This window comes from Poecilia mexicana, unplaced genomic scaffold (assembly GCF_051168715.1).
Source record: "Poecilia mexicana isolate PSO_F unplaced genomic scaffold, ASM5116871v1 scaffold_18, whole genome shotgun sequence".
Taxonomy (NCBI): domain Eukaryota; kingdom Metazoa; phylum Chordata; class Actinopteri; order Cyprinodontiformes; family Poeciliidae; genus Poecilia; species Poecilia mexicana.
This window is the reverse complement of record NW_028263387.1, coordinates 14,895,465-14,920,480: the sequence shown is the minus strand read 5'-3', so window position 1 is coordinate 14,920,480 and position 25,016 is coordinate 14,895,465. Positions and strand designations below refer to the sequence as shown.

General features: G+C 38.4%; 1 protein-coding gene across 1 annotated transcript in view; it reads left to right on the top strand.

Moving 5' to 3' along the window:
• LOC106930199 (phospholipid-transporting ATPase ABCA1) overlaps positions 1–25,016 on the top strand; it is a 192,148-nt gene that overhangs the window by 58,447 nt on the left and 108,685 nt on the right. The window contains exons 15-22 of the mRNA XM_088016037.1: positions 4,310–4,532; positions 8,885–9,106; positions 14,309–14,513; positions 15,287–15,403; positions 16,446–16,617; positions 17,638–17,769; positions 18,448–18,587; positions 20,965–21,102. Coding sequence (XP_087872163.1) covers positions 4,310–4,532; positions 8,885–9,106; positions 14,309–14,513; positions 15,287–15,403; positions 16,446–16,617; positions 17,638–17,769; positions 18,448–18,587; positions 20,965–21,102 — 1,349 coding nt within the window. The remainder of the gene's footprint in view (positions 1–4,309; positions 4,533–8,884; positions 9,107–14,308; positions 14,514–15,286; positions 15,404–16,445; positions 16,618–17,637; positions 17,770–18,447; positions 18,588–20,964; positions 21,103–25,016) is intronic.

Here is a 25,016-nt window from a genome sequence, read left to right as displayed (position 1 = left end):
GCCAAAGTTGCAGCCTGCACAGCGTCCTCCATCAATCAGCCTTTTATGGCAGAGTGGCTGAATACAACTCTTAAGTTTAGGAAGTATGACAGCTCCCATTGAGTTTGAGAACATTTTAAAAGACTTTTGGAGCACCTGGTCTGGTGGGAGAAAAGTTAAAGTGTTGGAGAAGTACTTTGACAAACCCATAGACTGTTCGTTGCATACCTAATGCCAACAGCGGCAGCGTCCTCCATTAAGAGTCTCTGGTGAGATAGCTGGACTGCTCAGAAGTTCAGGAAAGATCTTTTTTTTGGTCCAAAACAGATATTTTATTAAGTCAAAGCAGCATGTAAGCTGAAGACCATTGTAGATTTTTTTTTTTTTTTACATTTGGAGTATGAAGCATTTTATTTCAAGTTTGAAAGCGCTGAAGCAAAAAGCCTTCAGAGCAGGGAAGTCTAAAAAAACTCAAAACATTAGGTACATTTCCTCGTGTTTGAAGTCAGGAGGGTTATTAGCTGAGATTCATATTCTATGAAGAAAGACACTTTCACAAGAAGCCGGCCCTGCATCAAACGCAGATCTACTCAATGTACACAAACAAAAGCAAAGTATGTATCAAGCTTTCATCAGAAATTGGCATGCAGACATAGTAAAGAGAAATGTCATCCTCTTTCAGTTCTAAGGTTTTAAGACTCGGGCCATAATAAAAATTATCTGTTCTTTTGCCATGTTCAAAGGTCACACTAATTTAATCTGCAGCGCACAAAAACATGGAATCCATGCTGTCATTATTTCATACACAGAAATTAGGCCAAAATTAAAAGGTGTATGAAAGAACTAAGAATCACGGGGTTGACTTTAGCAGCAATGACTTGGTTAATCTCTTAATTCGGTGAGAAGGAATTTGGCAAAACTTCTTTTACAACATTGATTTGGTTCACTTAGGCCTGTGGGCAGAAGTCACTTGAGGTTTTTTAAAGACTTTCAATTAGACTGAGGTCTGGACATTATTTGTTTTTTTGCTCCGACATCTGTTGTTGATTTGCTGCTGTGTTTGAGAGAGTTCATGTGAACACCTTATGGCTTCTTACTTCGTCAGTCTCTGAATTTGGTTGCCATTTTATATTAAAATTAATCATGGTGTTTAGCAATTGAGTAACTGACGCTGATGCTTCCTGTGCTGTCTGATAATTACATAATTTTGATGTTTTATTAGCAATATTAATATATTAATTAACCTATTTCATTTACTGTCCTATTTTCCTATTTTGGATTTGGATTTTTTTTTCCCCAGTTGAAAAATTGTATTATATATTTTCTCACCTTCTAAAGTTAAAGCATTTTCATTTGCTAAAAGTAATCTAAACAATATTTATTAATAAAACTAGTTTCTTTATGTTAATATTTAACTAGACTGTGAAACCACATTTCTAAAAAACCATATCTTGTGTAAATTCTCCTATAAATGCAAATGCAATTCGTCTATTTGGAAAATAAACAGAAATAATTCTTAATATATGATTCTTATAAGCTTTAAAAAGAACCCAAAAAAGAAAATACAGCCTACTCCTCTCAGTGAGAGTGAGTCCTTCACTTTTTCCGAGCACAGGACCTGAATGGCATATTTGTCAGAAATGAGACCGGATGTAAACCTGTGAGGGAGGCGAGTCGTCTCTTTCTCGATTTATCCGTCTACCAGCTTCCCCAAATTTAGGCCAGCCTGCCAATGTTCCGGGAGCCCCACAACCCACGGGCCGCCTCAGGTTCTATTACTTAAGCACCTTTGATCGATCAGCAGATGTATAATTCACGAGAGTCTTGGTGGCAAGGTTGTCAGTGTCAGACACAGTGTGCATGACTGATCTCCTCCTTCTCGCCCTCCTCCTCCTCCTCCTCCTCAGGGAGAAAACAGCCACAGAAGGAGTTAACTCACACAGGATGTCAGTCGCTACAGCCTGTTTGGAGTAGATAATGCCAGAAATTAGTATTCTGACTTTATGTGCATCTTACTGGAGGCTTTCATACGTATCAGTTAGCTATTTGTGACTGTGTATCGATTTAATTATCTCTTCAAAGAGACGATTTTATGTGCATAAGCTAGTGCGGGGTTTCGGATTCGGTTGATATGGGTGTGAACGTTTAGGACACAATGTCAAACGATCCTTTCCCTAAGCTTCTGGGATGTCGATGATCGATTCCTTTAGGGTTGTGTAAGTGTCCTCAAAAATACCATACTTTCTCCTGTTATACTTTTAATGCAGCAGGACTTTTATTTCTTGCAGCTCACCATAAGCACTTTTTGTTTCGATGTTATTTTGCAAAAATTCTACTGTTTATTGAGACCCCTGACTAACATTTCTTATTCATGTTTGAATGCAGATGTCTAGAACTGGACTTTTAGAATAAAACCACACAACGTCGAACATGTGAACTTTTCCTACACTATTAGTTGTAAATAGTTGCTCCTTCTTATGCAAACCGAAATTTACAGAGCAATAAAGCATAAAAAAATAATTTGCTTAACTCCATTAAATTAAAAATAAATAGTGCAATGACGAACAATAAAAGCGGAACATACCATAATGGCTTAATTACAGAGGAGCAACACCATTAAGACATTTAAGGCCAAGATGAAGGTTTTAAAGTTTATTATTTGGCACCCAGGCAGCCAACTTAATATAATTTTGATATTTATCTGCAATATGGTTAATACAATGCTCTTTAACGCCAACAAATATGTTAAAATAACCCAATCACCATTTGTTTTTGTTTTTTAAATCAATCAGAATCTTCAGAAAGAACTTGACAAAAAAACAAATGATTTTTTTTGTTTTTGTTTTTGTTTTTTTTCTGTGAATAAATATAAAACAAAATCACATTGTCACTTGTGCTTTAACACTTTCGACTAATCCGTACAAGGAATGCCAATTACGTGGATGGCGCCATGATTGACACGGGAAATTTCAGAGTAACCACTTTAAATGTTGACAAAGGGGATAATTCATGGCAGTTTGTGGGGGGAAAAAAAACGGATTAAAGATGCAAAAGCATCCTTCCGAAAAGGAAGATTGATGCATGAGCGAACTGATCCTTAATGTCAGGAATTCAAAAAGATTTGTCCAGAGTTATAATAGAACCTAATTTCTGCACGCGCTCTGGAGACGCAGCTTTCATCAGGTGTTTATCGGCATTTTCTCGACAGAAAGGCCCCGTTCCTCCAGCGACAGCAGATTCTCCGTGGTTCATTCATCCTCGTATTTGTGCTGAACAGAGCTTCGCTTGTACCGCGTCGCCGGTGTTTATAGATATGCAAGCAGTAACGTTAAACACTTTGTCAAAGCATATTTGATATCCCTCCTTCACTGTCTCATAAATCAAAGGAAGCACTTTATTATATTGGCAGTGTAAGAGATATTGACATGGCATTTTGGTGGCATTATGAAGCCAGTTTAATATCGCCTTATTGTGTTGTAACGGCATCAAATCGTACATCATCTGAGGCATGAGCCGAAGCACTAAATGCTCGATTGAGCTGATGCACCAACTTTATAAAGGTTAGCTCAGCGTAAAAATAAAAACGCCTCGAAGGCATCGAGTCCGTGAATGCTGCTCGGATCGTCTTGTTTGTTCTTTGGGAATTTAAAAACTTTTATTATCACCGAAGGACATTTCGTGTCCTTTTTGACTCAATAAATGAAGACAAACATTGTGGAAGGCTGCCTTTGTGGATTTAACATTTGCTTTACATCGGCTCTGCACACCTAAAGCTAACAAAGTCTTTCAGAGCGAAGTATCTAGGACTTAGAAAAAGTTGTAACTCCACATTTCTGACTTTAAATCGCAGGCACAGCCTCGTGTTGTCTGAAATTAGTTCAAACTGATTTGTCCCTCTTTTAGTTTTAATCAAGCAAAGTTGTTTCAATTTGCTAAATAGCAGGTTTTGTGTTTGTTTCTTCAAATTCAAGAAAGTTACTAAAAGTAAAGGTATTGTGCATCTTAACAGAAAACCCAGCGTAGAAACAGCCTGAGCTTTCCCTGTTGAACACATCTCAAACTTCTTACTGTTTCTTTTCTTTTTTACTTTTTTTTTTGTCCAGAAAAATTAAAGCAAAATGTTATTTGTTGTTCAGTTTTATTTAGTAGGCTAGTTTGAACGTTTCAGCAAATGTCACCAAAAAAAAAAAAAGAAGCACCCAGAAACTTTATAAATGCACTTTCTGACAATCTGTTTGGCAGGTACAGGTTTCCATGTTTAGAACCACGGTGAGTGCTCTTTGTGACGACGGACTTCTGACATCATTTGGTTGCTTTCCTCAATGTCCAGCTTTATCCAGAGTATTGGAGCAATTCTACCCATGTTCCTGGTGCTGGCCTTCATGTACTCTGTGTGCATGACCATCAAAAGCCTGGTGCTGGAGAAGGAGCTGCGGCTTAAGGAGGTGCTGCGCGCCGTCGGCGTTCAAAACGGCGCCCTCTGGTCCGCCAGGTTCACAGAGAACATTGTTCTGCTCACAGTTCCATGTGTGCTCATAAGTATCATGCTCAAGGTCAGTAGCACAGGGTTTGCTCAGTTGAAAGTATCAAAACTCAAAGCATAAAATGTGAAGGTCATCCAAGCCGTTTTAAGAGCTTTTCAAAATCCACAAAGTTAGGAAAACATACTTACGAATAAATCTCATAGGTCAGTCTGGACAAAAACTGTTTATGCTTTGTGTTTTGGTTCTTTCTCTCTCTCTCTCTTTGTTAATCATAACTAATTGATGAGCGTAGAATCAGATCATTATCTGCAAATCTTCTAATCAGCCATATCCGTCTAATTAATTAAGCATGCAACCAAAACTGCACTTGTGTTTTCTTCTGTTCCTGTAATCATAGGATACAGTTGTAATTGCTCCTCTTTTCTAATTTGGGAAGCGACTGTTTGCTGCTACGTGTTTTTGTGATTGCAGAGGAAATTAATTATATTTCACTGCCGAATAAGTTTGACACTATATGGTGTTGAAGGTAATTTGCTTGGTGAGAGTCGTAAAGTGGGAGGTGAAGGTGGGGCTCTTGTTCAGTGACGAGCGGTGGATGGGCTGAAAAAAATCCCTTTGAAGGTTGAGACGGGACAAATCTGTCACATGTTGTTTTCTGTACTTGTTATTTTACAAACAAAAGAGAAAAAAACAAGTTTATGTGCAATCTCTAGGTTCAGATTTTATCTTATTGATGCACATTATTGACCAAACATTATTTACAATAACTTGCAAATATATAAAAAAAAAAAGTGATCATTTTTTACAGTCTTTATTTATTTTTGAACATGTAGTATCAAATGATTTAACGACAATTGGTCTGGATTTATATTAAACACATTTGCGTTTTGCTGAGAATCTGTTAATACAATATAATATTCAAGGACACCATCACTGTTACACAGGTTGATATTTTGTCTGGTAATTAAAATGAACAGCTGTTTAAGTATTTTATTTTTTATTTTTTCGCCTGCAAGCCGGCTTGATAAAATAAATGGTTTTATTGTTTATCTGCTCATTTTGCTTGTGGTTCACATGTCGGTGTTATTCATCTGCTCAAATAACATTCGCTTGAGATCTTCTTAGGAAATAAACACAAGCTGTCGTGTTAAAAGAAACCACGCCTCTAGCGTTTGCACGGCGAAGCGGGATTCAAACCCGACCCCCTTTAGATGTCGCGCATCCTTAAAAAAAAAAAAAACTTCTCGTTTTTGAAGGCACGTTTAATGAAGTAAAAATGATGGTTATCGGGGATGAGTGTAATCAATTTGAGCAGCTTAATTGGAAAATGCGGCTGATAAATAAGAAACCGATACTCGAGCAGCTGGGTTAAATGTAATTTCCCATCAGCCTAATGCGTTTGCGAGCTCTCAACAGTTTGTAAACATTAATAACAATAAATTGAGTTAGTCGCCTGCTGCGTAGGAGCCAGAGCAGTGTCTGTGCATTCAGATCACAGGCTCCTTCTAAATGATAATTTCACAGCCATTTTCAGCGCATTAATAATAATTGTGAATCAAATGGTAATTATCAGACGCTGTATCTGGATAAGGTCTACCAACAAGCAGTTTAGTCACATGCACCTGGGTCCTCCGTCACTGCGCGCTTGTTTCCTCTTCCATTATCGCAGAGATAATGCTTTTACTGTCTGGCACACAGGTTGGATTTATTTGCGGCGTTCCCACATGTGGCTCCCACATCAGATCAGTTCAGTGAAGGAGTTGTGTGATTAACTTTCCAAATGCGTCTTTTGCTGTTCCCACATTTCTGCTTGGTGGTAAATATTTTACTCCAAAAACTGCATTCCACGTCCACAGCATCATCACTGAAGCATTTAATATCTGAGCCGACCAGCTGAAGAACTGAAGAGGTCTTTCCTCTTCACTCGCTCCTGCCACAAGCCGAAATGAAAAGCCTTTAATGGAAAACTCCCAAGACACCACAATTACACGCTGCGCGTGAAAGCAGCACGCTTGATGCCATGTTCAAAGAAAGAAGGAACTTTGTGTGACATTTGTGTGATCGACTGTTGTGTGACTCCCCCCTCCTCACAACACCACCGGCACAGGTCTAACAAGTCATCAGTCTCCGCCACTGACCTTTCTAAACCAGACACTTCTCAGGATGAGAGTCCCAACTTGGTCAGATGCAGTGCACCTTCGAAGAAATGCCATTTTTCACTTCACCTTTCTGTCAGCCGCCGCACAGGAGGTTGAATATGAAGCTAATTATTAGATCAATCCCTTGTTTCAATGGGGCTCCTGATGTGGGTGACACATGCGCCGGGTCCCATTTACCTTGGTTGTCATATTAAGATTTTGGAATGATGTCACTCTTGGCAAGCTGGGAACCTTGTTGGTGTTTTCTGTTTATTACAATATTTTAGTGTATTTGTTGACATCCTTCTGCTTCACTGTGAATAGCATAACAGTTTGGTGAGGTTCTAGTATCGGCACCAGGTCGACGTTGTCCATTTTATGTTCTCTAATAACCGACCTAATCAAGTAAATTTGAGCCACATGTTCAATACAACGTATTCTTTCTGCCAGGTTCATCTCTGCCTTCAGGACTGAGCAACAATTCTTTCACCATAATGAATTCATCACAGATGTTTTCTATACACTCTAAGCAGTTGGGCATCTGTAGTGCTCTATTACATGGAAAAGGCAACGAAATGTTATCTTTTCAAAACCTTAGAGAGACCATCCAAAGTCCAGTTGATTTACTTTTTTGTGTGTTCTTGTTGTGTAGTGATGGCTGTCTGCTAAAGACTGAAAGAAAAAAAACAAAAAACTATCTTGTATTTATGTTACTTTTATTCAGAATTCAACTAACAACACTTTTATCTATTGGAGCAAATTCACTTCTGAGTTTAAACAGAATGCATAAGTTTATTACTGCACGCATTTATTCAAAGCTCTGTTGTTCTTCATGCTGCTAGTTTCTGATTTTGGATCAGTGGTCCAAAATGTAACGTAGGAGGATACATTACATTTGTACCCAGATGTAAACTTTTCTGGTAATGCTCCTTCACCTTTCAGATTCCTGCGGTCGCTGGCGAGTTCCCTTCCCTTGTACATGACCTTAGCGTGGGTTTATTCGGTGGCCATGATCGTTAAAGGCATTGTTTCTGAGAAAGAGGCGCGACTGAAGGAGACCGTGAGAATCATGGGCCTGAGAAACGGCATCTATTGGCTGACCTGGGCGGTTTCCAGCGTGTTGCCGCTAGCCATCAGTGCTTTCCTTCTAACTCTGACACTCAAGGTGATTTAAGGATAATTTAAAATTGGCTCAGAAAGGACCTGACTCTAGTTTTGGAGAGATTTGGTCATTCATTAATCTTAGTAATAACAATGGCTTTATCCTAAGCAGCACTTTGACCTTGAAAGATAATTAATTTACCTCAATTGACCTTAAATGTTCTCTTTGATTTTAACAGGCTTTTACATCATGGAACTTCTCTTTAATGAGAATTAATCTTTCTCAGAAGAACCATATTTCCTCAGTAGTGCAGTGATTTATTTTAGTTAGTTACGGAAATTACAACTGCATTGCTGATTTTGTTTAAAGTGAATAGATTGCAAGCAGCTCTCGAAAATTAGAGAATGGTCCTTTATCAAACAGGTAGAGTAAAAGCGTTACACATTTAAAGGGCATATATATATATATATATATATATATATATATATATATATATATATATATATATATATATATATATATATATATAATAAAAAAATTGGAATATGGTGTAAAAGTGCAATATTTCTTGTCAATCATCTCAGAAAGATGATTTTTTCAGAATAATAACATAGATTTACATATTCCAAGCCTTTGTTTATTGTAATTTTCTCGATTATGGGTTACAGATAATGAAAACCCAACATTCAGTGTTTCACAAAATTTAAATACCGTGGGCCAAGTTCATTAATAGAAACTCGCATGCAACACCGCGAATAGGCGTGAACCAAAATCATCTTTTACTCTGCCTGAACTAGCGAAGCCATACAAATTCAGAAATTGTAATACAGGCTGAAACCTCTCTGATCATTTTTGATTTCCTCAAATTGTTGAAAACTCCCCAAGAGGTAAACTGGAAAGAGTACAACCAAAAAAAAAAAAAAAAAAGAGAAACGACATGCATGATGTATCTGCGTTGTGGCTAATGAAACCTGCTGCAACAGATGGATGGAAATCTGTTTTGAACAAGAGAGGTTTTAGTCAACGTTCTGAAATAACTCTGTGTGGTCTGCTTCTGCAATAAATCTGCTGCGATGATCATTCTCTTCCCAACCTGCCTCCGTGATTACCTGCAGGAACTTTGCAGTGTTTTTGAGACTAACTTTTCTCTCCGTCTTTTTCACCAAACTTCTCACACACAGTACGGCAAAGTCCTGCAGTACAGCGACCCCTCAGTGATCTTTGTCTTCTTGCTGATCTTCTGTTTGGCCACCATCTCCCAGTGCTTCCTCATTAGCGTCTTCTTCTCCAAGGCCAATTTAGCGGCGGCGTGTGGCGGCCTCATCTTCTTTCTCCTCTACCTGCCACACAGCCTCTGCTACGCCTGGAGGGACGTCATGGGTTTCGGGGCCAAGGTGGCTGTGGTAAGTCCATCTTTAGCTCTAACATTTCTTTTTTTTTTTTTTTTTTTTTTTTTAATTATATCTTCCCCTGCTGTTATTATAAGTAAGGGTGGATTTTTATCCTGAGTGTTATTCCAAGGTTACATTTGAACTATTTAGATCGAAATTTAAAGTCGCAGTTGTTCGTCCTATATCTATTCACTGATCCTTCAAAAAAAAAACAAAAAAAAAAAAGACCCAGAGTATTTTATAGTGAAAGGAGTGAGTTCACCTCTAGCACCAGTAATATCCATTTCAGATTTGTCATCGCCTTTGCAACAGATGGTAAAATGGGATCTGTGAAGTCTTGCAAATGAATTGAGGACGGTAGTGACATTAAATGACAATGGAGCTGCTTGTAGGAAATGCTTTTTGTATTCATGATGTCTCCATAAATTTTTGTTACGGTTTTGTTTGCGCTGCCACGTTTTCACATAAGGACTCTCATAAAAGATTTGCATAAATGAAAAGACAAATACTGACATTGTACATTTTTATTGTATTTTCTCCTGTTTCCGAGTAACAAAAGACAAACAGCATACCGCTGCTCAGCTTTCAGCCTTTCTGTGTGACCTTCATTACACTTCTGGTATTACTTGTCTTGACACTGCTTCTTGCAGAAGCATGAGAAGTCTTGATCCTTGATTGCGGTGTGCCGACGCGTCCTTAAACAGGTGCATCAAGTCGAGTTTTATTTATTTTTTTGCCTGCTTCAAAAAGGCTGCATCAGGTGTTTTTATGGTCACTGTTTTTATGTTTCCCTGGACAACATTCTGCCATGTTGTAAATGCAAACATTAAAGTCTGAACTTTGACTAGACTGCTCTACCATGAATTTGCTTTGGTTTAAAGTATCCAAAGTCTCTGACTTTGCTGTGTCTCCTGTGGCTCATGGAAAACTGCAAACAGGGCTGTATGTTTCAACGATTCTTTCTTTTCTCGACACTCATTCATTACAAACCTGTTATAGGCATAACTAACAGTTCTCAGATTTTGACACCTGAGCTGTAGTTCCCTGCATTTCCTCCAGAGTTACCGTGAGCCTCTTGGTAGCTCCTCTGATTGTCAGTCTTCTTGGGTGTGTCCAAATTCATGCCTGCTTCCTTTGAAGGCCTCGGCTTACCCAGTCAATGTTCTGGAATATGTAGGAATTTCAATATACCCAGCTCCAAACAAAAGCATCTGTTTTCTTTTATTGCAGCACAGACTTAATGGCACATTAGAACCGGTCTCTAAACTCCACAGTTGGCTGTTCAGTGTTGGAAACAGAATTAACTCCTGTTTAGATTTACACCCTTATTAGGTCTTGGAAAAACCCCCAAAGGGTCATTTCCATTTCCTCCCCAAGTTTGGAACTGCAGTAATGACACAAACCACCATCCAATTTATTCTTTCTCTCTGTCAGAGTGCCGGTCTCTGTGTGTGTAGTTTCCATTTTTTTCATTCAGCTCAGATAAAACCACATCATTCCAAGGCCAACACACCCCATCCCCTAACACACACTCACTCACACACACAGCGGCCTTGATACTTTGGTTTTTAATCTGAATGAATTTTTTCCATTTTGTAAAGACAATATTCACCTGTGTGCTGGAGGGAGAGCTTCAGGCAGTGCACAGAGGTAAAACAGGGAAAATTCTGCTGTGCTTTGACCATTTCCTTTCTTTTTTAATGAGATAGAAAATAGGAGAGGGGCTAAACTTCCTTTGTGTGCTGGATAACCAGAGACATTTTCAATTAGCCATTAAGTCCAGGAAAATCTTGAAAATTGCTAAGCTTCCCAAAAAAAAAAAAGTGGAACTTTTCAGGCTCTTCTTTGAAATCAATTAATTGATCTGTGGTTTTATGACAGAGAGCAGTAGTTACACGACTCCACTGGCACATTGGAATCTACAGTTGAAAGAAGCGTCTTAAAGAGAAGGTTAGTTTCGCAATCTGTTACGTAGAGCTGAGGCTATTTCAGCATTTGTTCTGAAACACAGTACAAAGTCAAAGAGGAAATGAGAGTTCAGTTTAGGATTCACATGTAGCTGCACACATCATATAAGTACAACTCTAAAACAATTGTTAAAAATTAAATTTAAACAAAACAACATCATGGGTAGGACTACAATTTAGCATTTCTATAATTCTTCAGATAATTGGTGTTTGTGTAAAAAATGTCTGCACACCGCTGGCGGTGGCAACATCATATGGTGGATATGTATTATTCCAGGCAGTGAAATCAGAGATAACAGGAGCAGAACAGGAAAAAAATAAAAACATCCTTTATTGCGTCTCACAGCGAGACAATCCAGATGTAACAGGGGCAAAGTCCAGACCTAAAAGGAATGAAGAATTTGTGCCAAAATCAATTTTATTAGACCCTCTTTTTTGTTCAAACAATAAAAAAAAAAAAATAAAATCTAAGTCCGTTGAGACACACAACAAAAGATTTGGAATTGTAGTTCTGCATACTGCAAAATATTGACTTAATGTGCCCGAACTATATTTTTTCCATAAATATTTTAGTAAAAGCATGTGCAGTGGACCCCCCGCTTATTTGCAGATCATTATTAAAGGAATCGCCTATTCACCCGTTTTTTCTGCGGAACATATCTCCAAAAGAAAAAAAAAAAAAAGGTAATATTTGGTGGTGGTAGAGCTGTTGCCTTGCAGCAAGAAGGTTCTGTGTTTGATTCAAAGTCCCGGTCTTTCTGCAAGGAGTTTGCATGTTCTCCCTGTGCATGCGTGGGTTTTCTCCGGGTACTCCGGTTTCCTCCCACAGTCCAAAAACATGTCAGGTTAATTGGTCACTCCAAATTGCCCCTAGGTGTGAGTGTGTGTATGCATGGTTGTTTGTCTCTATGTTGCCCTGCTACAGACTGGCGACCTGTCCAGGGTGTACCCCGGCTCTTGCCCGGAACGTTAGCTGGAGATCGGCACCAGCAACCCTCCCGACCCCACTGAGGGACAAAGGTGTAAAGAAAATGGATGGATGGATGGAATATTTGGTGGTTCCACTTGGGGGGTGGGAGAAATAAATTATTTGTCAAAGATTGGAGAGAAGTGTAGCTTTTTGCTGCTCCGGTCTCAAAAATGTTCAACCTTAGAAAAGTGTTGAAGAAGGAATAATAATCACATATAAGAGTAAGAATGGGTACAACACTTTGTAAAGGAGACTTTTTCAGACAGAAACGTATTTATCCCTGTGGGGTTCTTTGCCTGTCATTCCAGGAATACCGGTCATAAATGTCAAAAACGAACAAAAACAGTAGCCACCTTGATTACCCTACCTCTTAACAATGGATTTTGTCCAAAGCCAGCTGAGCGATGTCTAAATCTCCGGTTTGACATGTGTTCAATAAGAGAGGGCTTGTTTTGTCTGCCTCCCAACTTGTGCCCTTTTCTCAACAGCCAAAAGGATTGGGCTCTTGTTGTTTTGTCAGCCGTTCATACAGAGGTCAAGGATGGGTAGCCCCTCGCCCCGCTGTCAGCCCTCATCTGTTGACTGATTGGCAGATGGGCAGCGGAGGGCAGCGCAAGATGCTGCCAGCAGGGTTAGGAGCCAGGCAGGCCCGAGGTTTGGCGTCGGCCACAGAGCTTCTCTCTCGCTCGTCCTCCCTCTCCGTCTCTGTGTAGTTGTGTAACCTCGGCTATCCGTGATGATTCGTCTCTCAAGCTTCAGCAAACACTTGTGCAGGAGTATAAATGCTGCGAGCAAATGAGGTGTGATGAAACAGCTGGCGGGCAACATGGCAATGTGGAACGAGGGGCCATGGCAGATGATGTCTCACGCGGGCAAAGCATCATTTGCAATTTCCCGCTGTATGAAAAATCCGACAGATTTTTGTTTGCAGCAGATGGATTTGGCTGTCCGTCTTGTCGGGTGGCAGCAGTATCATTGGCGTCGCCTAAATTCGGTAATTAAAGATGGGTTTTTTCCAACCATTTCTTTTCATGAGCTCGACGTTTTACGGCGCAATCGTTTAGTTCGTTAACCTGAAACGATTTGTGTTGGAAACACACAGATGTAGTGACCTTTTTCCACATTCTGTCATGTTACAACCACAACCCTCCATCGATCTTGTTAGGATTTTATGTGCTTGATCAAAACTAATTGTGTGATTGTGAAGTAAAATGGAAATGATACAAGGTTGTTAAACTTATCATTCAGCCACCGATTACTCAAATAAAATCAACATATCTGTTAAATATAGGCCACCTGTGTGTAATTTAGTTTAATTTTAAATGCAACTGTCCAGCAAGGTCCTTGGTTTAAATTTATTCAGTGAACCATCAGTATCATGAAGACCAAGGAACCAGGGATAATGTTTTGGAAAGGTGTAAATCGGGGTTAGGTTATGAAACGACATCCCTCTGAACATCTCATCTGTTCAGTTTACCGTCTTAAAATTAAGAATATAGCATGGTTACCAACCCACAAAGAGTGGCCTATTCAAAGTACAGACCAATTAAGACTCCGTAGAAAGAGCTGTAAATTAATGTCCACACATTACCTCGATCCAGAGAACCGACAAAAACCTAAAAATCATGTAAAGACATAGTCTGAGGTCACAGCAAAAGGTTTCTACCCTCCAAGAGGCTGAATAGAAAATGCACGTCAGACTTTGCGAGAAAAATGGAAACTGCCTCACGACCCTTCGATTTCTCAGTTATGCAAAGCTTTGTGTTTTTCTCACCTTCCAATCAGAAATGTCACTTTATTATATGAGGATTTTATGTGAAAGACAATGAAATAAACTTCAATGGATGGGAATACTTTAAAGGCAGTGGATTTGGCTGTTCTAAGAAGGGAAGAAAAAAAAAAAAAACTCAGCACGTCTCCTCATAAAGCTCACTCCCTAATTAGTAATCTCCTAGTTTCATTGAGAAATGAAAAGGAAAAGCACACATTTATTGTTTTTTTGTTGGTTGGTGAGCCAAGCTCTGTTGGCTGGGACCGCTCACCAGGCATCCACCCAAGACTCCAGATCCAAGCTTAGCTGATTCCTCCGTTTCCGTCTTTACAGTACAGTATGTTAACACAACCAGCTGCTCGCCCCTATTACATATTCAGCACGCAGATGAAAAGGAGCAGGGCGAACTTTGTGCAACATTTGCATATTTTTCTGAGTAGTTAAGAATTTTGCTTAACTAAAAATGGTTGTTCTTGCTTTTTTTATTTGCTTTTTTCCATCTTCAGAGTTTACTGTCGTGTGTTGCCTTTGGTTACGGGTGCGAGAACTTTTCCAAATATGAGGAGCAAGGCGTCGGTATACAGTGGCACAACATTATGAGGAGTCCCCAGGAGGGGGATCCGTACACCTTCATCATCTCCATCGCCATGATGCTCGCCGATGCCGTCTTATACTGGGTGCTAACCTGGTACATTGAAAATGTCTTCCCAGGTAATGATCTGAAGCAAATTATTAAAACATGTCCAATATTGTCATAGTTTTTGAGAAGAAATGACAAATAGTACAAATGTTACGTCGAAAGCTGATGAAAGCCGTTCTAAAGTGCAAGGAGTGGAGATTTGATGCTTTTTCAAGAGCAGCAGCAGGCTAACATAGCATTTAAGCTGTTGTGTTTGTTAGCTGACACGCTCAGTGACCACGGTAACCTGTGTTAGCAAAACGAGATTCTAACAGAAGCACTTTTGTGCACTGTGGCAACAGTTTCACCGTCTTGAGTTTGGACAGGATAATAAACGCTCCGAATTTTAATGAGAATCATTTTCAAATGAGGTTTTGGGGAGAGCAATCCATCTTTCTTAGTTGTAACTCTGGATTCAATGGGTCATTAGAGTAGATTTTTCTCACTTCAAATTTAAAATTCAGGCCTGTGAGTGGAAATGTGAACTCCACAGGAGAAACTTATGCTGTAATGAACTATTAAAAGATTAAGTTTGCGATATAGAAATTTGTTTTCTCCTTCATAGTTTTTTCCCAAATAACATTTGTTGACCGTTTCAACATCACTTCGCCAAACGATAATCTATTGTTCTTGAACAGAATTCTGTATTTTATTAATGTCTATGCAACAATGTTTTTCTGAACCGAATGAATCATTTCTTCTCCCTCCGCTTCTATTTTACGCCTTGCATATCCTGGACTTCATTGTGTATTTTTAAGCCAACGCATATGGAAATATGACAACCGTTGTTCTCGTTTGATTGCAGGTCAATATGGGATTCCTAAGCCGTGGTACTTCCCGTTCACTTCCTCCTACTGGTGTGGGATGACACCAGTAGCTGAAAACAGCCGTGATCTGCTGACAGACTCTGGGGCGCACGTCGGTAAACTCCTGTTTCGTTTTCAGTTCTCACTTCTTGGTGTGCAATTGTTGATCATATTCTCATCAGCATGTTTATGTCGCGTGGGGAAACGCGGTTCTGATGAGGCCTGGAGGTGAGAAGAGGAGGGTTGCGAACAAACATTAGCACCTTATTTGTCACATCTGGTGATAATGGTGCTTTGTGCTTCGAGGGGGTCGGGGGAAGCGGGAGTTTCAAGTGAAGGAAACTGCTGAAAACAAGCAAAAGCTCCAATTAACGTTCCTAGTAACAAGTTTCTGTTACTTTCTGTTTAGCTTTTCTGTGTCCAGGCGTGTGCATATGTGTGCATGTTTCAGGGATCAAAATGGGCTCTCAGAAATTTGCTAAGCTCAGAATATGAGTTTAGCATATTCTGAGTGCGTAATTAGAAACATTTTTGATGGTTTTCATTATTCTTAAAACGTTGGTCTGAACAAAAATGTAACTAATGTAAGCAATTGATGCAAACCTTTATATTTTGAAACGCATATTTTCTTCTGTTTTTTCTTCTTCAGTTTTTTAAAACGTATCCAATTTTTTGCTTATGTAGTTTTTATTTATTCATTTATCTCATGTTTTTTTTTTTCTTACTTTTCAATAGTATTCAAAAAGACATTGGTGTAAATTTTGATGCAGGTGTGGTAAACACTTTAGCACTTTTACTTCACTTTGTTTATTCTAAGTTATTCATTTTTTGATATTGTATTTTAGTTTGATTTGTTTTGAACCGAAGTTAAATGAAAAAGCCCCACAAAACATTAATACGCAAAAGCATTTATATCGATGCAGATGTTACACCTTTAAACAATTAATCTGCAAACATGATACATTTTAATCATATTTTTCTTTAATTTCAATATATTTTTCTTATATATGTAAATTTATTTATTTATTTATTTTTTTTTTGTGCCTTTTTTGCCTTTTCAGAATTTATTCTGCTCAAAACCAGTTTTTCTTTTTTCTTTCTTTTTAAATGCATTTTCCTTGGTTCCCTGTGTTGGGCCATATGTGTGTTTTCATAAAGGATATTTTGAAAGACCACCTCCCAGTGTGAAAGCGGGGGTGTCGATTCGCAATCTCGTCAAAATCTACAAGACCGGGAAGAAGCTGGCGGTGGACGGGCTGAGCGTGGACTTCTACGAGAATCAGATCACATCGTTTTTGGGCCACAATGGAGCTGGAAAAACAACCACAATGTGAGGCAAATTATTCCATCCTCTTGTATTTCCCGACCTGTCTCAACCTTTGTGCGAATTGAACATAAACTGCTGACTTTACTGTAGCTGCATGTATTCAGAGTTTACTGCTTTGAAAAAGGGAGATCTTACTGTGAAGACATCCATCAGAAAGAGTCAGCTATTACAAGCGATAGTGGGAGTTATCTAATTGCTGCTTGGGAAACGGCTGAAAAAAGGTTGGTTGGGGTTTTGGATGACAGAAAATAAATGAAATCCAGTGGCCCAGAAAGTCTGAGTGACACAGAGAGCGAGCGATGCAGGACTAAGGGCTGCAGGGAAGACGTCTGCTCTGAGCCACTGGAACGAAACATAACAGGGAACAATAATAGGAAGGACAGAGTAAGGACTCTGTCACATACTAAAACACTGTCGGTGGATTTTATTAAGGGCAATATCTCCTCATCAGGGAGATGGGATCTCATAGCTGATGTTTTTATTTTATTTTTTTTTTTGTAAGTCAGGAGAAGAGATTCTAAACTCTCCCTAAAACTGTATTTAAGTTTTATTCAGTTTTAGTTTAAACTGTGAGTTTAAACAGACACAGTTTGCCTGGACCTTATGACGAAAATAAATTTTTAAATATGGGGTAAAAAAACTTGCTTTTATGAGTTATGATTTTTTAAAGAAAGAAAACATTTTTTTTTTACTTATTTAATGTCAGATGTGGTTAGTTGCATGACATAAAATGTGTTGGGCCATTTTCCTTCAAGATGATCACACTAGCCTGCCTATTCCTATTGAACTGAAGCAACTCAGTCAGGTTTGTAGTCTGTCTTGCTCTCGCACACCTCTCCACATTTGTCAACAGTTTTTTATCTCTCCCAAATATCGATCATTTTTTGTTGTTAAGCCATTCTGAAATTAACTTGACTGTATGGCTTGGGTAATCTTTTTTTATTTATTTCTTGATTATTATTTTTATTTACTTATTTATTTTTTAAATAAATTCTGGCCTTTTTCCTTTGTTTCTTTTCACAGGTCAATTCTGACCGGGCTGTTCCCACCGACATCAGGCACAGCCCTCATCCACGGATACGACATCCGCACCGACATAGACAGCATCAGGAAGTATTTGGGAATGTGTCCGCAGCATAATGTCCTATTTAACGAGTGAGTGAATTAATGAGGCTTAGTCATTCTCTCTCTTTGGATTACAAAGTGGAAGTATGTGGGTCTTTGCGCGACAATGTATTTTTCCCATGTAATTAGGCCTTGTAATGACTCAGGCTCCCCAGCAACACATAATTATTCAGTATTTATTTTGAAATGCATTGACCTTTATTAATACCGTCTAAAAGACTCTCCTGAAACTGCCTCTACTGATCACCATATGTTACCTTTTTTTATTTATTTATTTTTACTTTGTCTCACTTCTTTGTTCTTTGCCTCTAACTGATACTCTGGTACCTAATGCAAATGTGACAGCCCAATTACAGCAGCTCCCAATTAATTTCCTTGGTAACTTCCCATCACTAGAAAAGGATTCCTGTAAAATGCCTCTGTCAAATTATCTATGATACATATTTAGCAAGCTTTTTTTTTAATTTTCGTATTATTGCTAAAAAGTTTCTGGAACTCCAAATATCTAAGTCTGAAATAGTATTGAATTTTGGCATAAAAAAATGGTTTCAGTTGGAACCCTGACATAGTTCAAATGTTCATTCAGGTCTAAAGATGTCTGGAGGGAAATTTAAACGGACAGAAATACGATAGTTTTACTTTAGGCCGTTTGTCACCCTTCTCACATTAGCTGAACTGGTCTCTCATGCTGTTTTAAAACTTTTCTAGACTCACTGTGGAGGAGCACATTTACTTCTACGCCAGGTTGAAGGGACGCAGTCGCAGTGAGGTCGACTCTGAGATGGACCAGATGATTAAAGATGTTGGTTTACCTCACAAGCGTAAGGATCTTGCTAAGAACCTCTCAGGTGAGGCTCGCTGTACCACGACACATCACTTATGATCTGATTGGCATTATGCTGACCTATAAATTTAGTCTTGATATGTGTAGTAATTAAGTGTATGAATGATCTTTTTTATAAAGAAAACATGCCAATTATAAGCCAGTCTTTCCTTTCTTGCTACCTGCATGCATCTCCTCCTCTACAGCCACTGTACCTGTGCTCTGTAATTCATTGTCTGGGGGGGGACAAGCAGATCCTATTTGATAAATTGTTCCAAGTCACGGAATGCTTGTGAGCAAAATCACTGAAATATGACTTTCAAGGTTGATCTACGATGACATTTCCACTACATTAGCGCCACACTGGATGCATTTTGAAGAGCCTGCTAAGAGAGAGGAGCGGAGAATTATTGTTGTGAAAGTGTATCTGTGTCCCGGCCATCAATCATTTCACAGCTTCCAAACGGCAATAAAGCACAGGGGCGAACGTCTCGTCATATTTATTCTACAATCACTTTCCAATATTGTCTGTATTTGAAACTTAATGCTGACAAAGCCACGTGGTGTTTTATTTTTGATGAAAATGTCTTGATTTAAATAAAAATGTGACTTTTACCTAATTCTTTTTAACCTCATTTACATTTGATTAAATAAGTGAGAACAGTGCTTTTTTTTTTCAAAAGTATTTGTAATCCCAGAGCTTTTTCACATGTTGTCGTGTTGCAACCAAAAACATTCAGTGTCCACCTAAACTTGACAAGAAGAATTATTGTGAAGTTCACACAAATAATAGTAATTTTCTTCAGTGAAGACATGCACATAAAACCCAATAAATGACTACACACCAACATAAATATTGAGTAAATGAATAAATAAATCATGTATTCATTAATTCTGGATGGCGCCACTTTATATTTTGTAATAATAGTTTTAAGAAATTATGTCAGTGACTATAACCCCACCATCCGTACTGAGATAAGCCAGTCGATAGGCCTGTCGCGATAAACGATAAATCAATTAATCGCACGATAAATTAAACCTATCGACCTCATTTTAATTATCGGCTTTATCGTCTCTTCCTCACTTTTTTCTTTCTGTTGATGACACTGAATGAAAAAAGGCTCAACTCCGGTGCTCTCCACTGACGCTCCCTTCCTATTTCCTTAGTGTAATCTCCAGCTCACACTACACGAGTTGTCGGCCCATTTTCAAAACCTGAGAGACACATTAGCCAACAGAAAATATTGGTATAACTGTTCGATCGGGCTCGTAGTGCCGTGTGGTGTCCAGCCACCTGGGCACAAAATAATGGCGACAAGTCCAGTTACCTAATTTTAAAATCAGGCATTAATCAATGCTTTACTACAATCTACCTGTGATGCATGTGGCTAGAGTCAGCGTAAAGTCCTGACTGAATGAAAATCATTATAACCTATTTATGTCATGTTAACGAAGAACAGCTGAAAACTTACCGGGTTTATCGACTGCAGTAGCATTTTGGCTCCGACTGCTCTCCTTGTCATTTCTATATTCTTTCTCGAAATGTTGAATAAATATTAATGTTGTTTCCACATATCATCTCCAATGTCTGCTGCTGTTTGGGATTCCCCTTGTAATTTCCCCTCAGAAAGCACGGAGGAGAATCCGCCTTTCTGATTGGCTGCCTGTCACATTCAACAGGCTGCCTTAAGCTCCCAGTCAGGGAAAACCCCTGATTTAGATCAGAGCGGCCACAACCGACAATCTACCGTAACACACCACACTGCAGGATGATCGGTTACGAAATCACCAGTGACCAATGTTCTAAGATTATCGTAAGGGGAAAATAGGGGCAAAAAATCGTGTAGTGTGAACTACTGCGTCAGGTAGTCGGATGTGACCATCTTCTCTATTTAAATCTAGTGATTTCTGAAGGGCAATAGAGTATACATACTTCATAATCTGCACTCTTTTGGTTGAATGCAGTATTTATTTCCACTTTGGGTTTATGTTGTTTACTTTTTATTCAAGTGCATTTTTTGTTAATGGAGACTGAGAATCCATTTTATTTTTGTTTTTGGTTGTTTTGTTTATTTAGTTTATCAGCTCCAGTGCTATGTGTTCTTTTGAAAATAAAGTGCATCTATCTATGGCAGGAAATCACATGCATTATTAGTCATTTCCATTAAATCAGTGTCAACTGGTCTTGAAACAATATTATCGTTTATCGCAATAATTTTTTAGACAGTCGCTCAGCAAAATATGTTATCGTGACAGGGTTAGCAGTCGATCACAGGACAACTGTCAAGACAGCGATCAAGACCTTCTTAGCAGATTTAGAAGCTGGAAATTTGTAAAAAAAAAAAAAAAATAATTTTTACAAAACGTTTTAAGAACTATGTCTTGTCTTTATTGCTTTTCAGGTGGCATGCAGCGAAAACTCTCTGTGGCAATAGCCTTTGTTGGCGGTTCAAAGATTGTCATCCTGGATGAACCGACAGCAGGAGTAGACCCTTACGCTCGCCGGGGGATTTGGGAACTACTGCTGAAGTACAAACAAGGTGTGGATTCAGGAATAAATACAGTTTTGAAGTCTTTTGTTTTTACTGAACAAGATGTATTGCTCAAAGCTCGCTTGAACCGTTTTAGACTAATAAAAAAAAATCTCCCCCTGTACTGAACCTTTCAACCTGCAGCAATATAAGATGTAGGCTATTAAAGTAATCAGGCATTCAGAATGGCCTAAAAAGTATCTTTTTAGCCCCGCTGTCAGGAAAAAGTCAACTGTAAACGGAGAGAAACTGAATTGTACAAACACAGGTCGAAGCGGAAGAGAAGACAAGTAGCTTTTATTGACGGACTCCCTAATTGTCTGCTGAATTAGTCAGCCTGTCAGTCTCTGGCTTTATATACACTGTGGTTGCTGAAGACTATAAGCAGAGCATGCACATTTTCTCTCCAAATGTCTAAATGTTTAATGTGCACTGAGTGACATTCCGCCCTCACTGTGTCATTAGCATCTGCCTCTCTCTAATCAAGACCCTTTATACTCCAATCGTTAGCTTGCAGATAACTCGGTTCTAATGAGAACCCCCACATTGTGGCTGCTCGGAATGACTCATGTTTTGTTTCTCTCCGGTTTTATTTGAGCCACTGTCTTACGAAGGGTTGTCATTAGGCAAAGGATGTGGGGAAAATGCTACAGGGAGTCTATTTGTGTGAAAAACTGAAGGATGAGCTTAGAGTTAGTATTACAGTTCATCACAGCTTATTAAATGTGGAGGTTTTTTCCGCATGGACAGGTTGACCACTTTGCCTCAGAGTGGGTGTAGCTTTTATTAAACTGAGTGGTGGTTTATTTCTTTGGTGGCACTTTACCCTTTATGTTAAAATTACCGGAAATAAAGTACTTTTTTAATATAGATTGTATGTTCGTAAGCCTTTGTATATTTAATTTAAATGTCGGTGTAAGCTAAACTAATTCATCTGAAACCTATAACTTTAGTTATTGACTCCTGTGCCTGACTCACAGGTCTCCACGAACTTTACATTCGGTCTTTTTTTTTGTATACATGAGGATTCAAAAAAACAGAAAAAGAAATGAGGAAACAAAAAAAGAAAGAAGAAGAAAATACCTTACTTTAGAAAGTGATTGAAATAGAAAATTATGACTTTTTGATCATTATCCTTCACTGGAAGTTGACTACTATTCATTTGGCCCAGTCATAATAGATAAAGCCCTGAGAATAAATGATATAATCAATGAAGATTTTCAATAGGGTAAAGCACAGTTTAAAAAAGATGTATATAAAGATGTATATAAAACAAAAGATATAAAATATGGTGTCCTTTTTTATTACCTTTTGAAATGCTGTTTTATTAGTACATCTCTCATTGTAGGGAAGTTCTTAATTTAGGTTTGACTTAGTTCCCTTGTTAGAATTATCCCCAAGTTCCTTAAATATTGAATTGAATACTCAAATTATTTTTATTCCATTGAAATGAAAGGGATTATGGTGAAACAAGGAGTTGGAATGCTTTCCTGCATATGTAGCATACACATAATTTAATGTATAAATTCAATTGCAATATTACAACATACATACGAGACATGACATGAAGGCAGTCAAAATTAATGTAAATAAATTCTGAATAAATCGGACGTTTTTGCATTTGCAGTGAAAACTTGATGGGACTAAGAAAATGTTAACTAAGCCCTTGTACCAACTATTTTAGGACTGCGACGAGTTTTATGTACCATACATAGTTCAACTATCACACAAATGCAAATTAATGTTTAGCAGACAAAGGGGATAAAATATAGAAGCAGTTCTTTTTTCATGCAACAGCCAAAAAATGACCAAAAACAACATAGTAATGACATGTAAAACATTTTCCATGACACTACACAACATCTTACGTCACACTCATGAATGAGTTTTACAAAATGTCTAAAATGTGTTAACTTTTTATAATAAGCACAAGGACTTGTAAGCCAATGGAGAGGATACACATTGTGATGAAATAACTTAAGAGGTTTATGACTTGAAGTGCTAATAGCAGTTATAGAGTTGCTTTTTCTTTATTACAAAGCCAAAGCTCGTTATGTTTTCATCCCACCTGTCTCATCCCCTGTGCAATCCGCCTGTCTCCACTTGACTTAGAGGAAAGGAATCTAAATAAAAGAATACAGTTTGGTGACTGCTTTGCTGTATGAGTATGTAAAACAGCAATTTACCTGAACACATCCTTGATATATTACTGGATGCTCTAATTTGCTGCAACTCGCTATAAATCAAAATACCTTTGAGAGCCATTTGCAGTCCAAACAAATTTATTTTTTCCTCCAACTTGCAAACGATTCGATACTTTTCGGATTTTCTCTACACGCACGCACTCATTCATCTTCCAGGTTTGACCATCCCATGCAAAAACGAGCCCAGTTGGTTAGACTAAACCACAAGCAATCTCTTCAGCTGTCCCCTTTTTTGAGACCATAATGTTTCCCTGCTGTACGTTAAATTGACTGGATTGAGAGCCTTGATGTTTCATTTTAGTTCATGTAGAAAGTAGGCTGAGTTTGCGAGGCAAAACATCATTCAACAATGCTTTACTGTGAAGAGATAAAGTAAGCAGTTCGACTGGTGGCAGGGCACCCAGTGGCGTGGAGAGACAGAGAGAGAGAGAAACAGGGCATGTAGAAATAGTTGGACAAGCAAAATGGCTGCAACGGGCCACAGTTAATGACCTCTCAGTGCGTCCTTATCCCCGGGATAATGTGACGTGTGAGGATACAAATTTAACTTTGTGCAAAAAACAGCCATGCTCAGCACCGTGCCTGACCCTTTGCTGTAAAAACCATCCTCAACATTTGTGCAGAAAGGGTGAAAACCCTTGTTTGTACTACATTTAGAACGCTGATGTCTTATACCTTACACATGTAGAGATGTTTCTCAGTAGGTGGCAAGAACTGAAGATGCTGCAGGAAAAGCATCACAAAAATCTTGACTTCTGTGACCACAGGAGGAAAAATTGTAAATATTTTTAAATAATTATTAGGCTTATTTCATATCACATTTACTCTTTAATATAAAATATATTAAAAGCAAAATTTGATTCTACTAAAGTGAGGTTAAGTGGGGGTACTTATTAGCCTTCAGCAATAACATTATATGGAAAATTGCTTAGAAAATATGTCAAGTCAAGCTAATGGCTAGCAATTTAAACTAATTAGCTATTTAATGTAATGGGTACTATGGCTAATTGCCACTTAAGCTAACAGTTACACTAGCAACAGCTCCCTAAACTAAAAGCTTCAGTGGCTTTTAGTTTAGCAAACTACTACTCAAACTGACAACTGTTCAAGACAATTGCTACTTGGCTTAACGACTATTTCAGCTGACATCAACTTAACCTAACGGCTACTTCGCTTAGCAGCTACTTTGACAACTTCCTAAGCTAGCAGTCACTAAAGCTAAAAGTTACCTACAGTCCATCCAGAAAGTATTCATAGCAGTTTGCTCATTGTTGTCAAGTCCTCAAAAAGAAAGTAGCTATAGACTGTCATGGAAGTCACTGGGTGATGCCATTGGGTAATTTTGTATATTTGGTCGTGTGATGGAGGCAGAAGAAAAGAATATCAATGTTGGCAAGACGAAATATTTTCTTTTTCTTTTCTAAAAGTTATTCAGTAAATGTAACTGAGTAAATCTAACCAGTGGCTACACACCTCTGGATCCTCTGCTATTTGTCTTTCTGCCTGGATTGAGGGCAGTTGCTGTATATCTCCAACAGATATGCCTTATTTTTATTTTTTATTTATTTCTACAGTGATTCTGTTGTCAAAAGAAGGAGAAAAAACCCATAATTTTTATGTTCGTAATCACAAATTTTTCTGTTAAGGTTTCGTGGTTTAATCAGGCCAACTTTGAGGTTGTACAAATGTGCAAACTATTTATTCATTGACAGCAAAGGT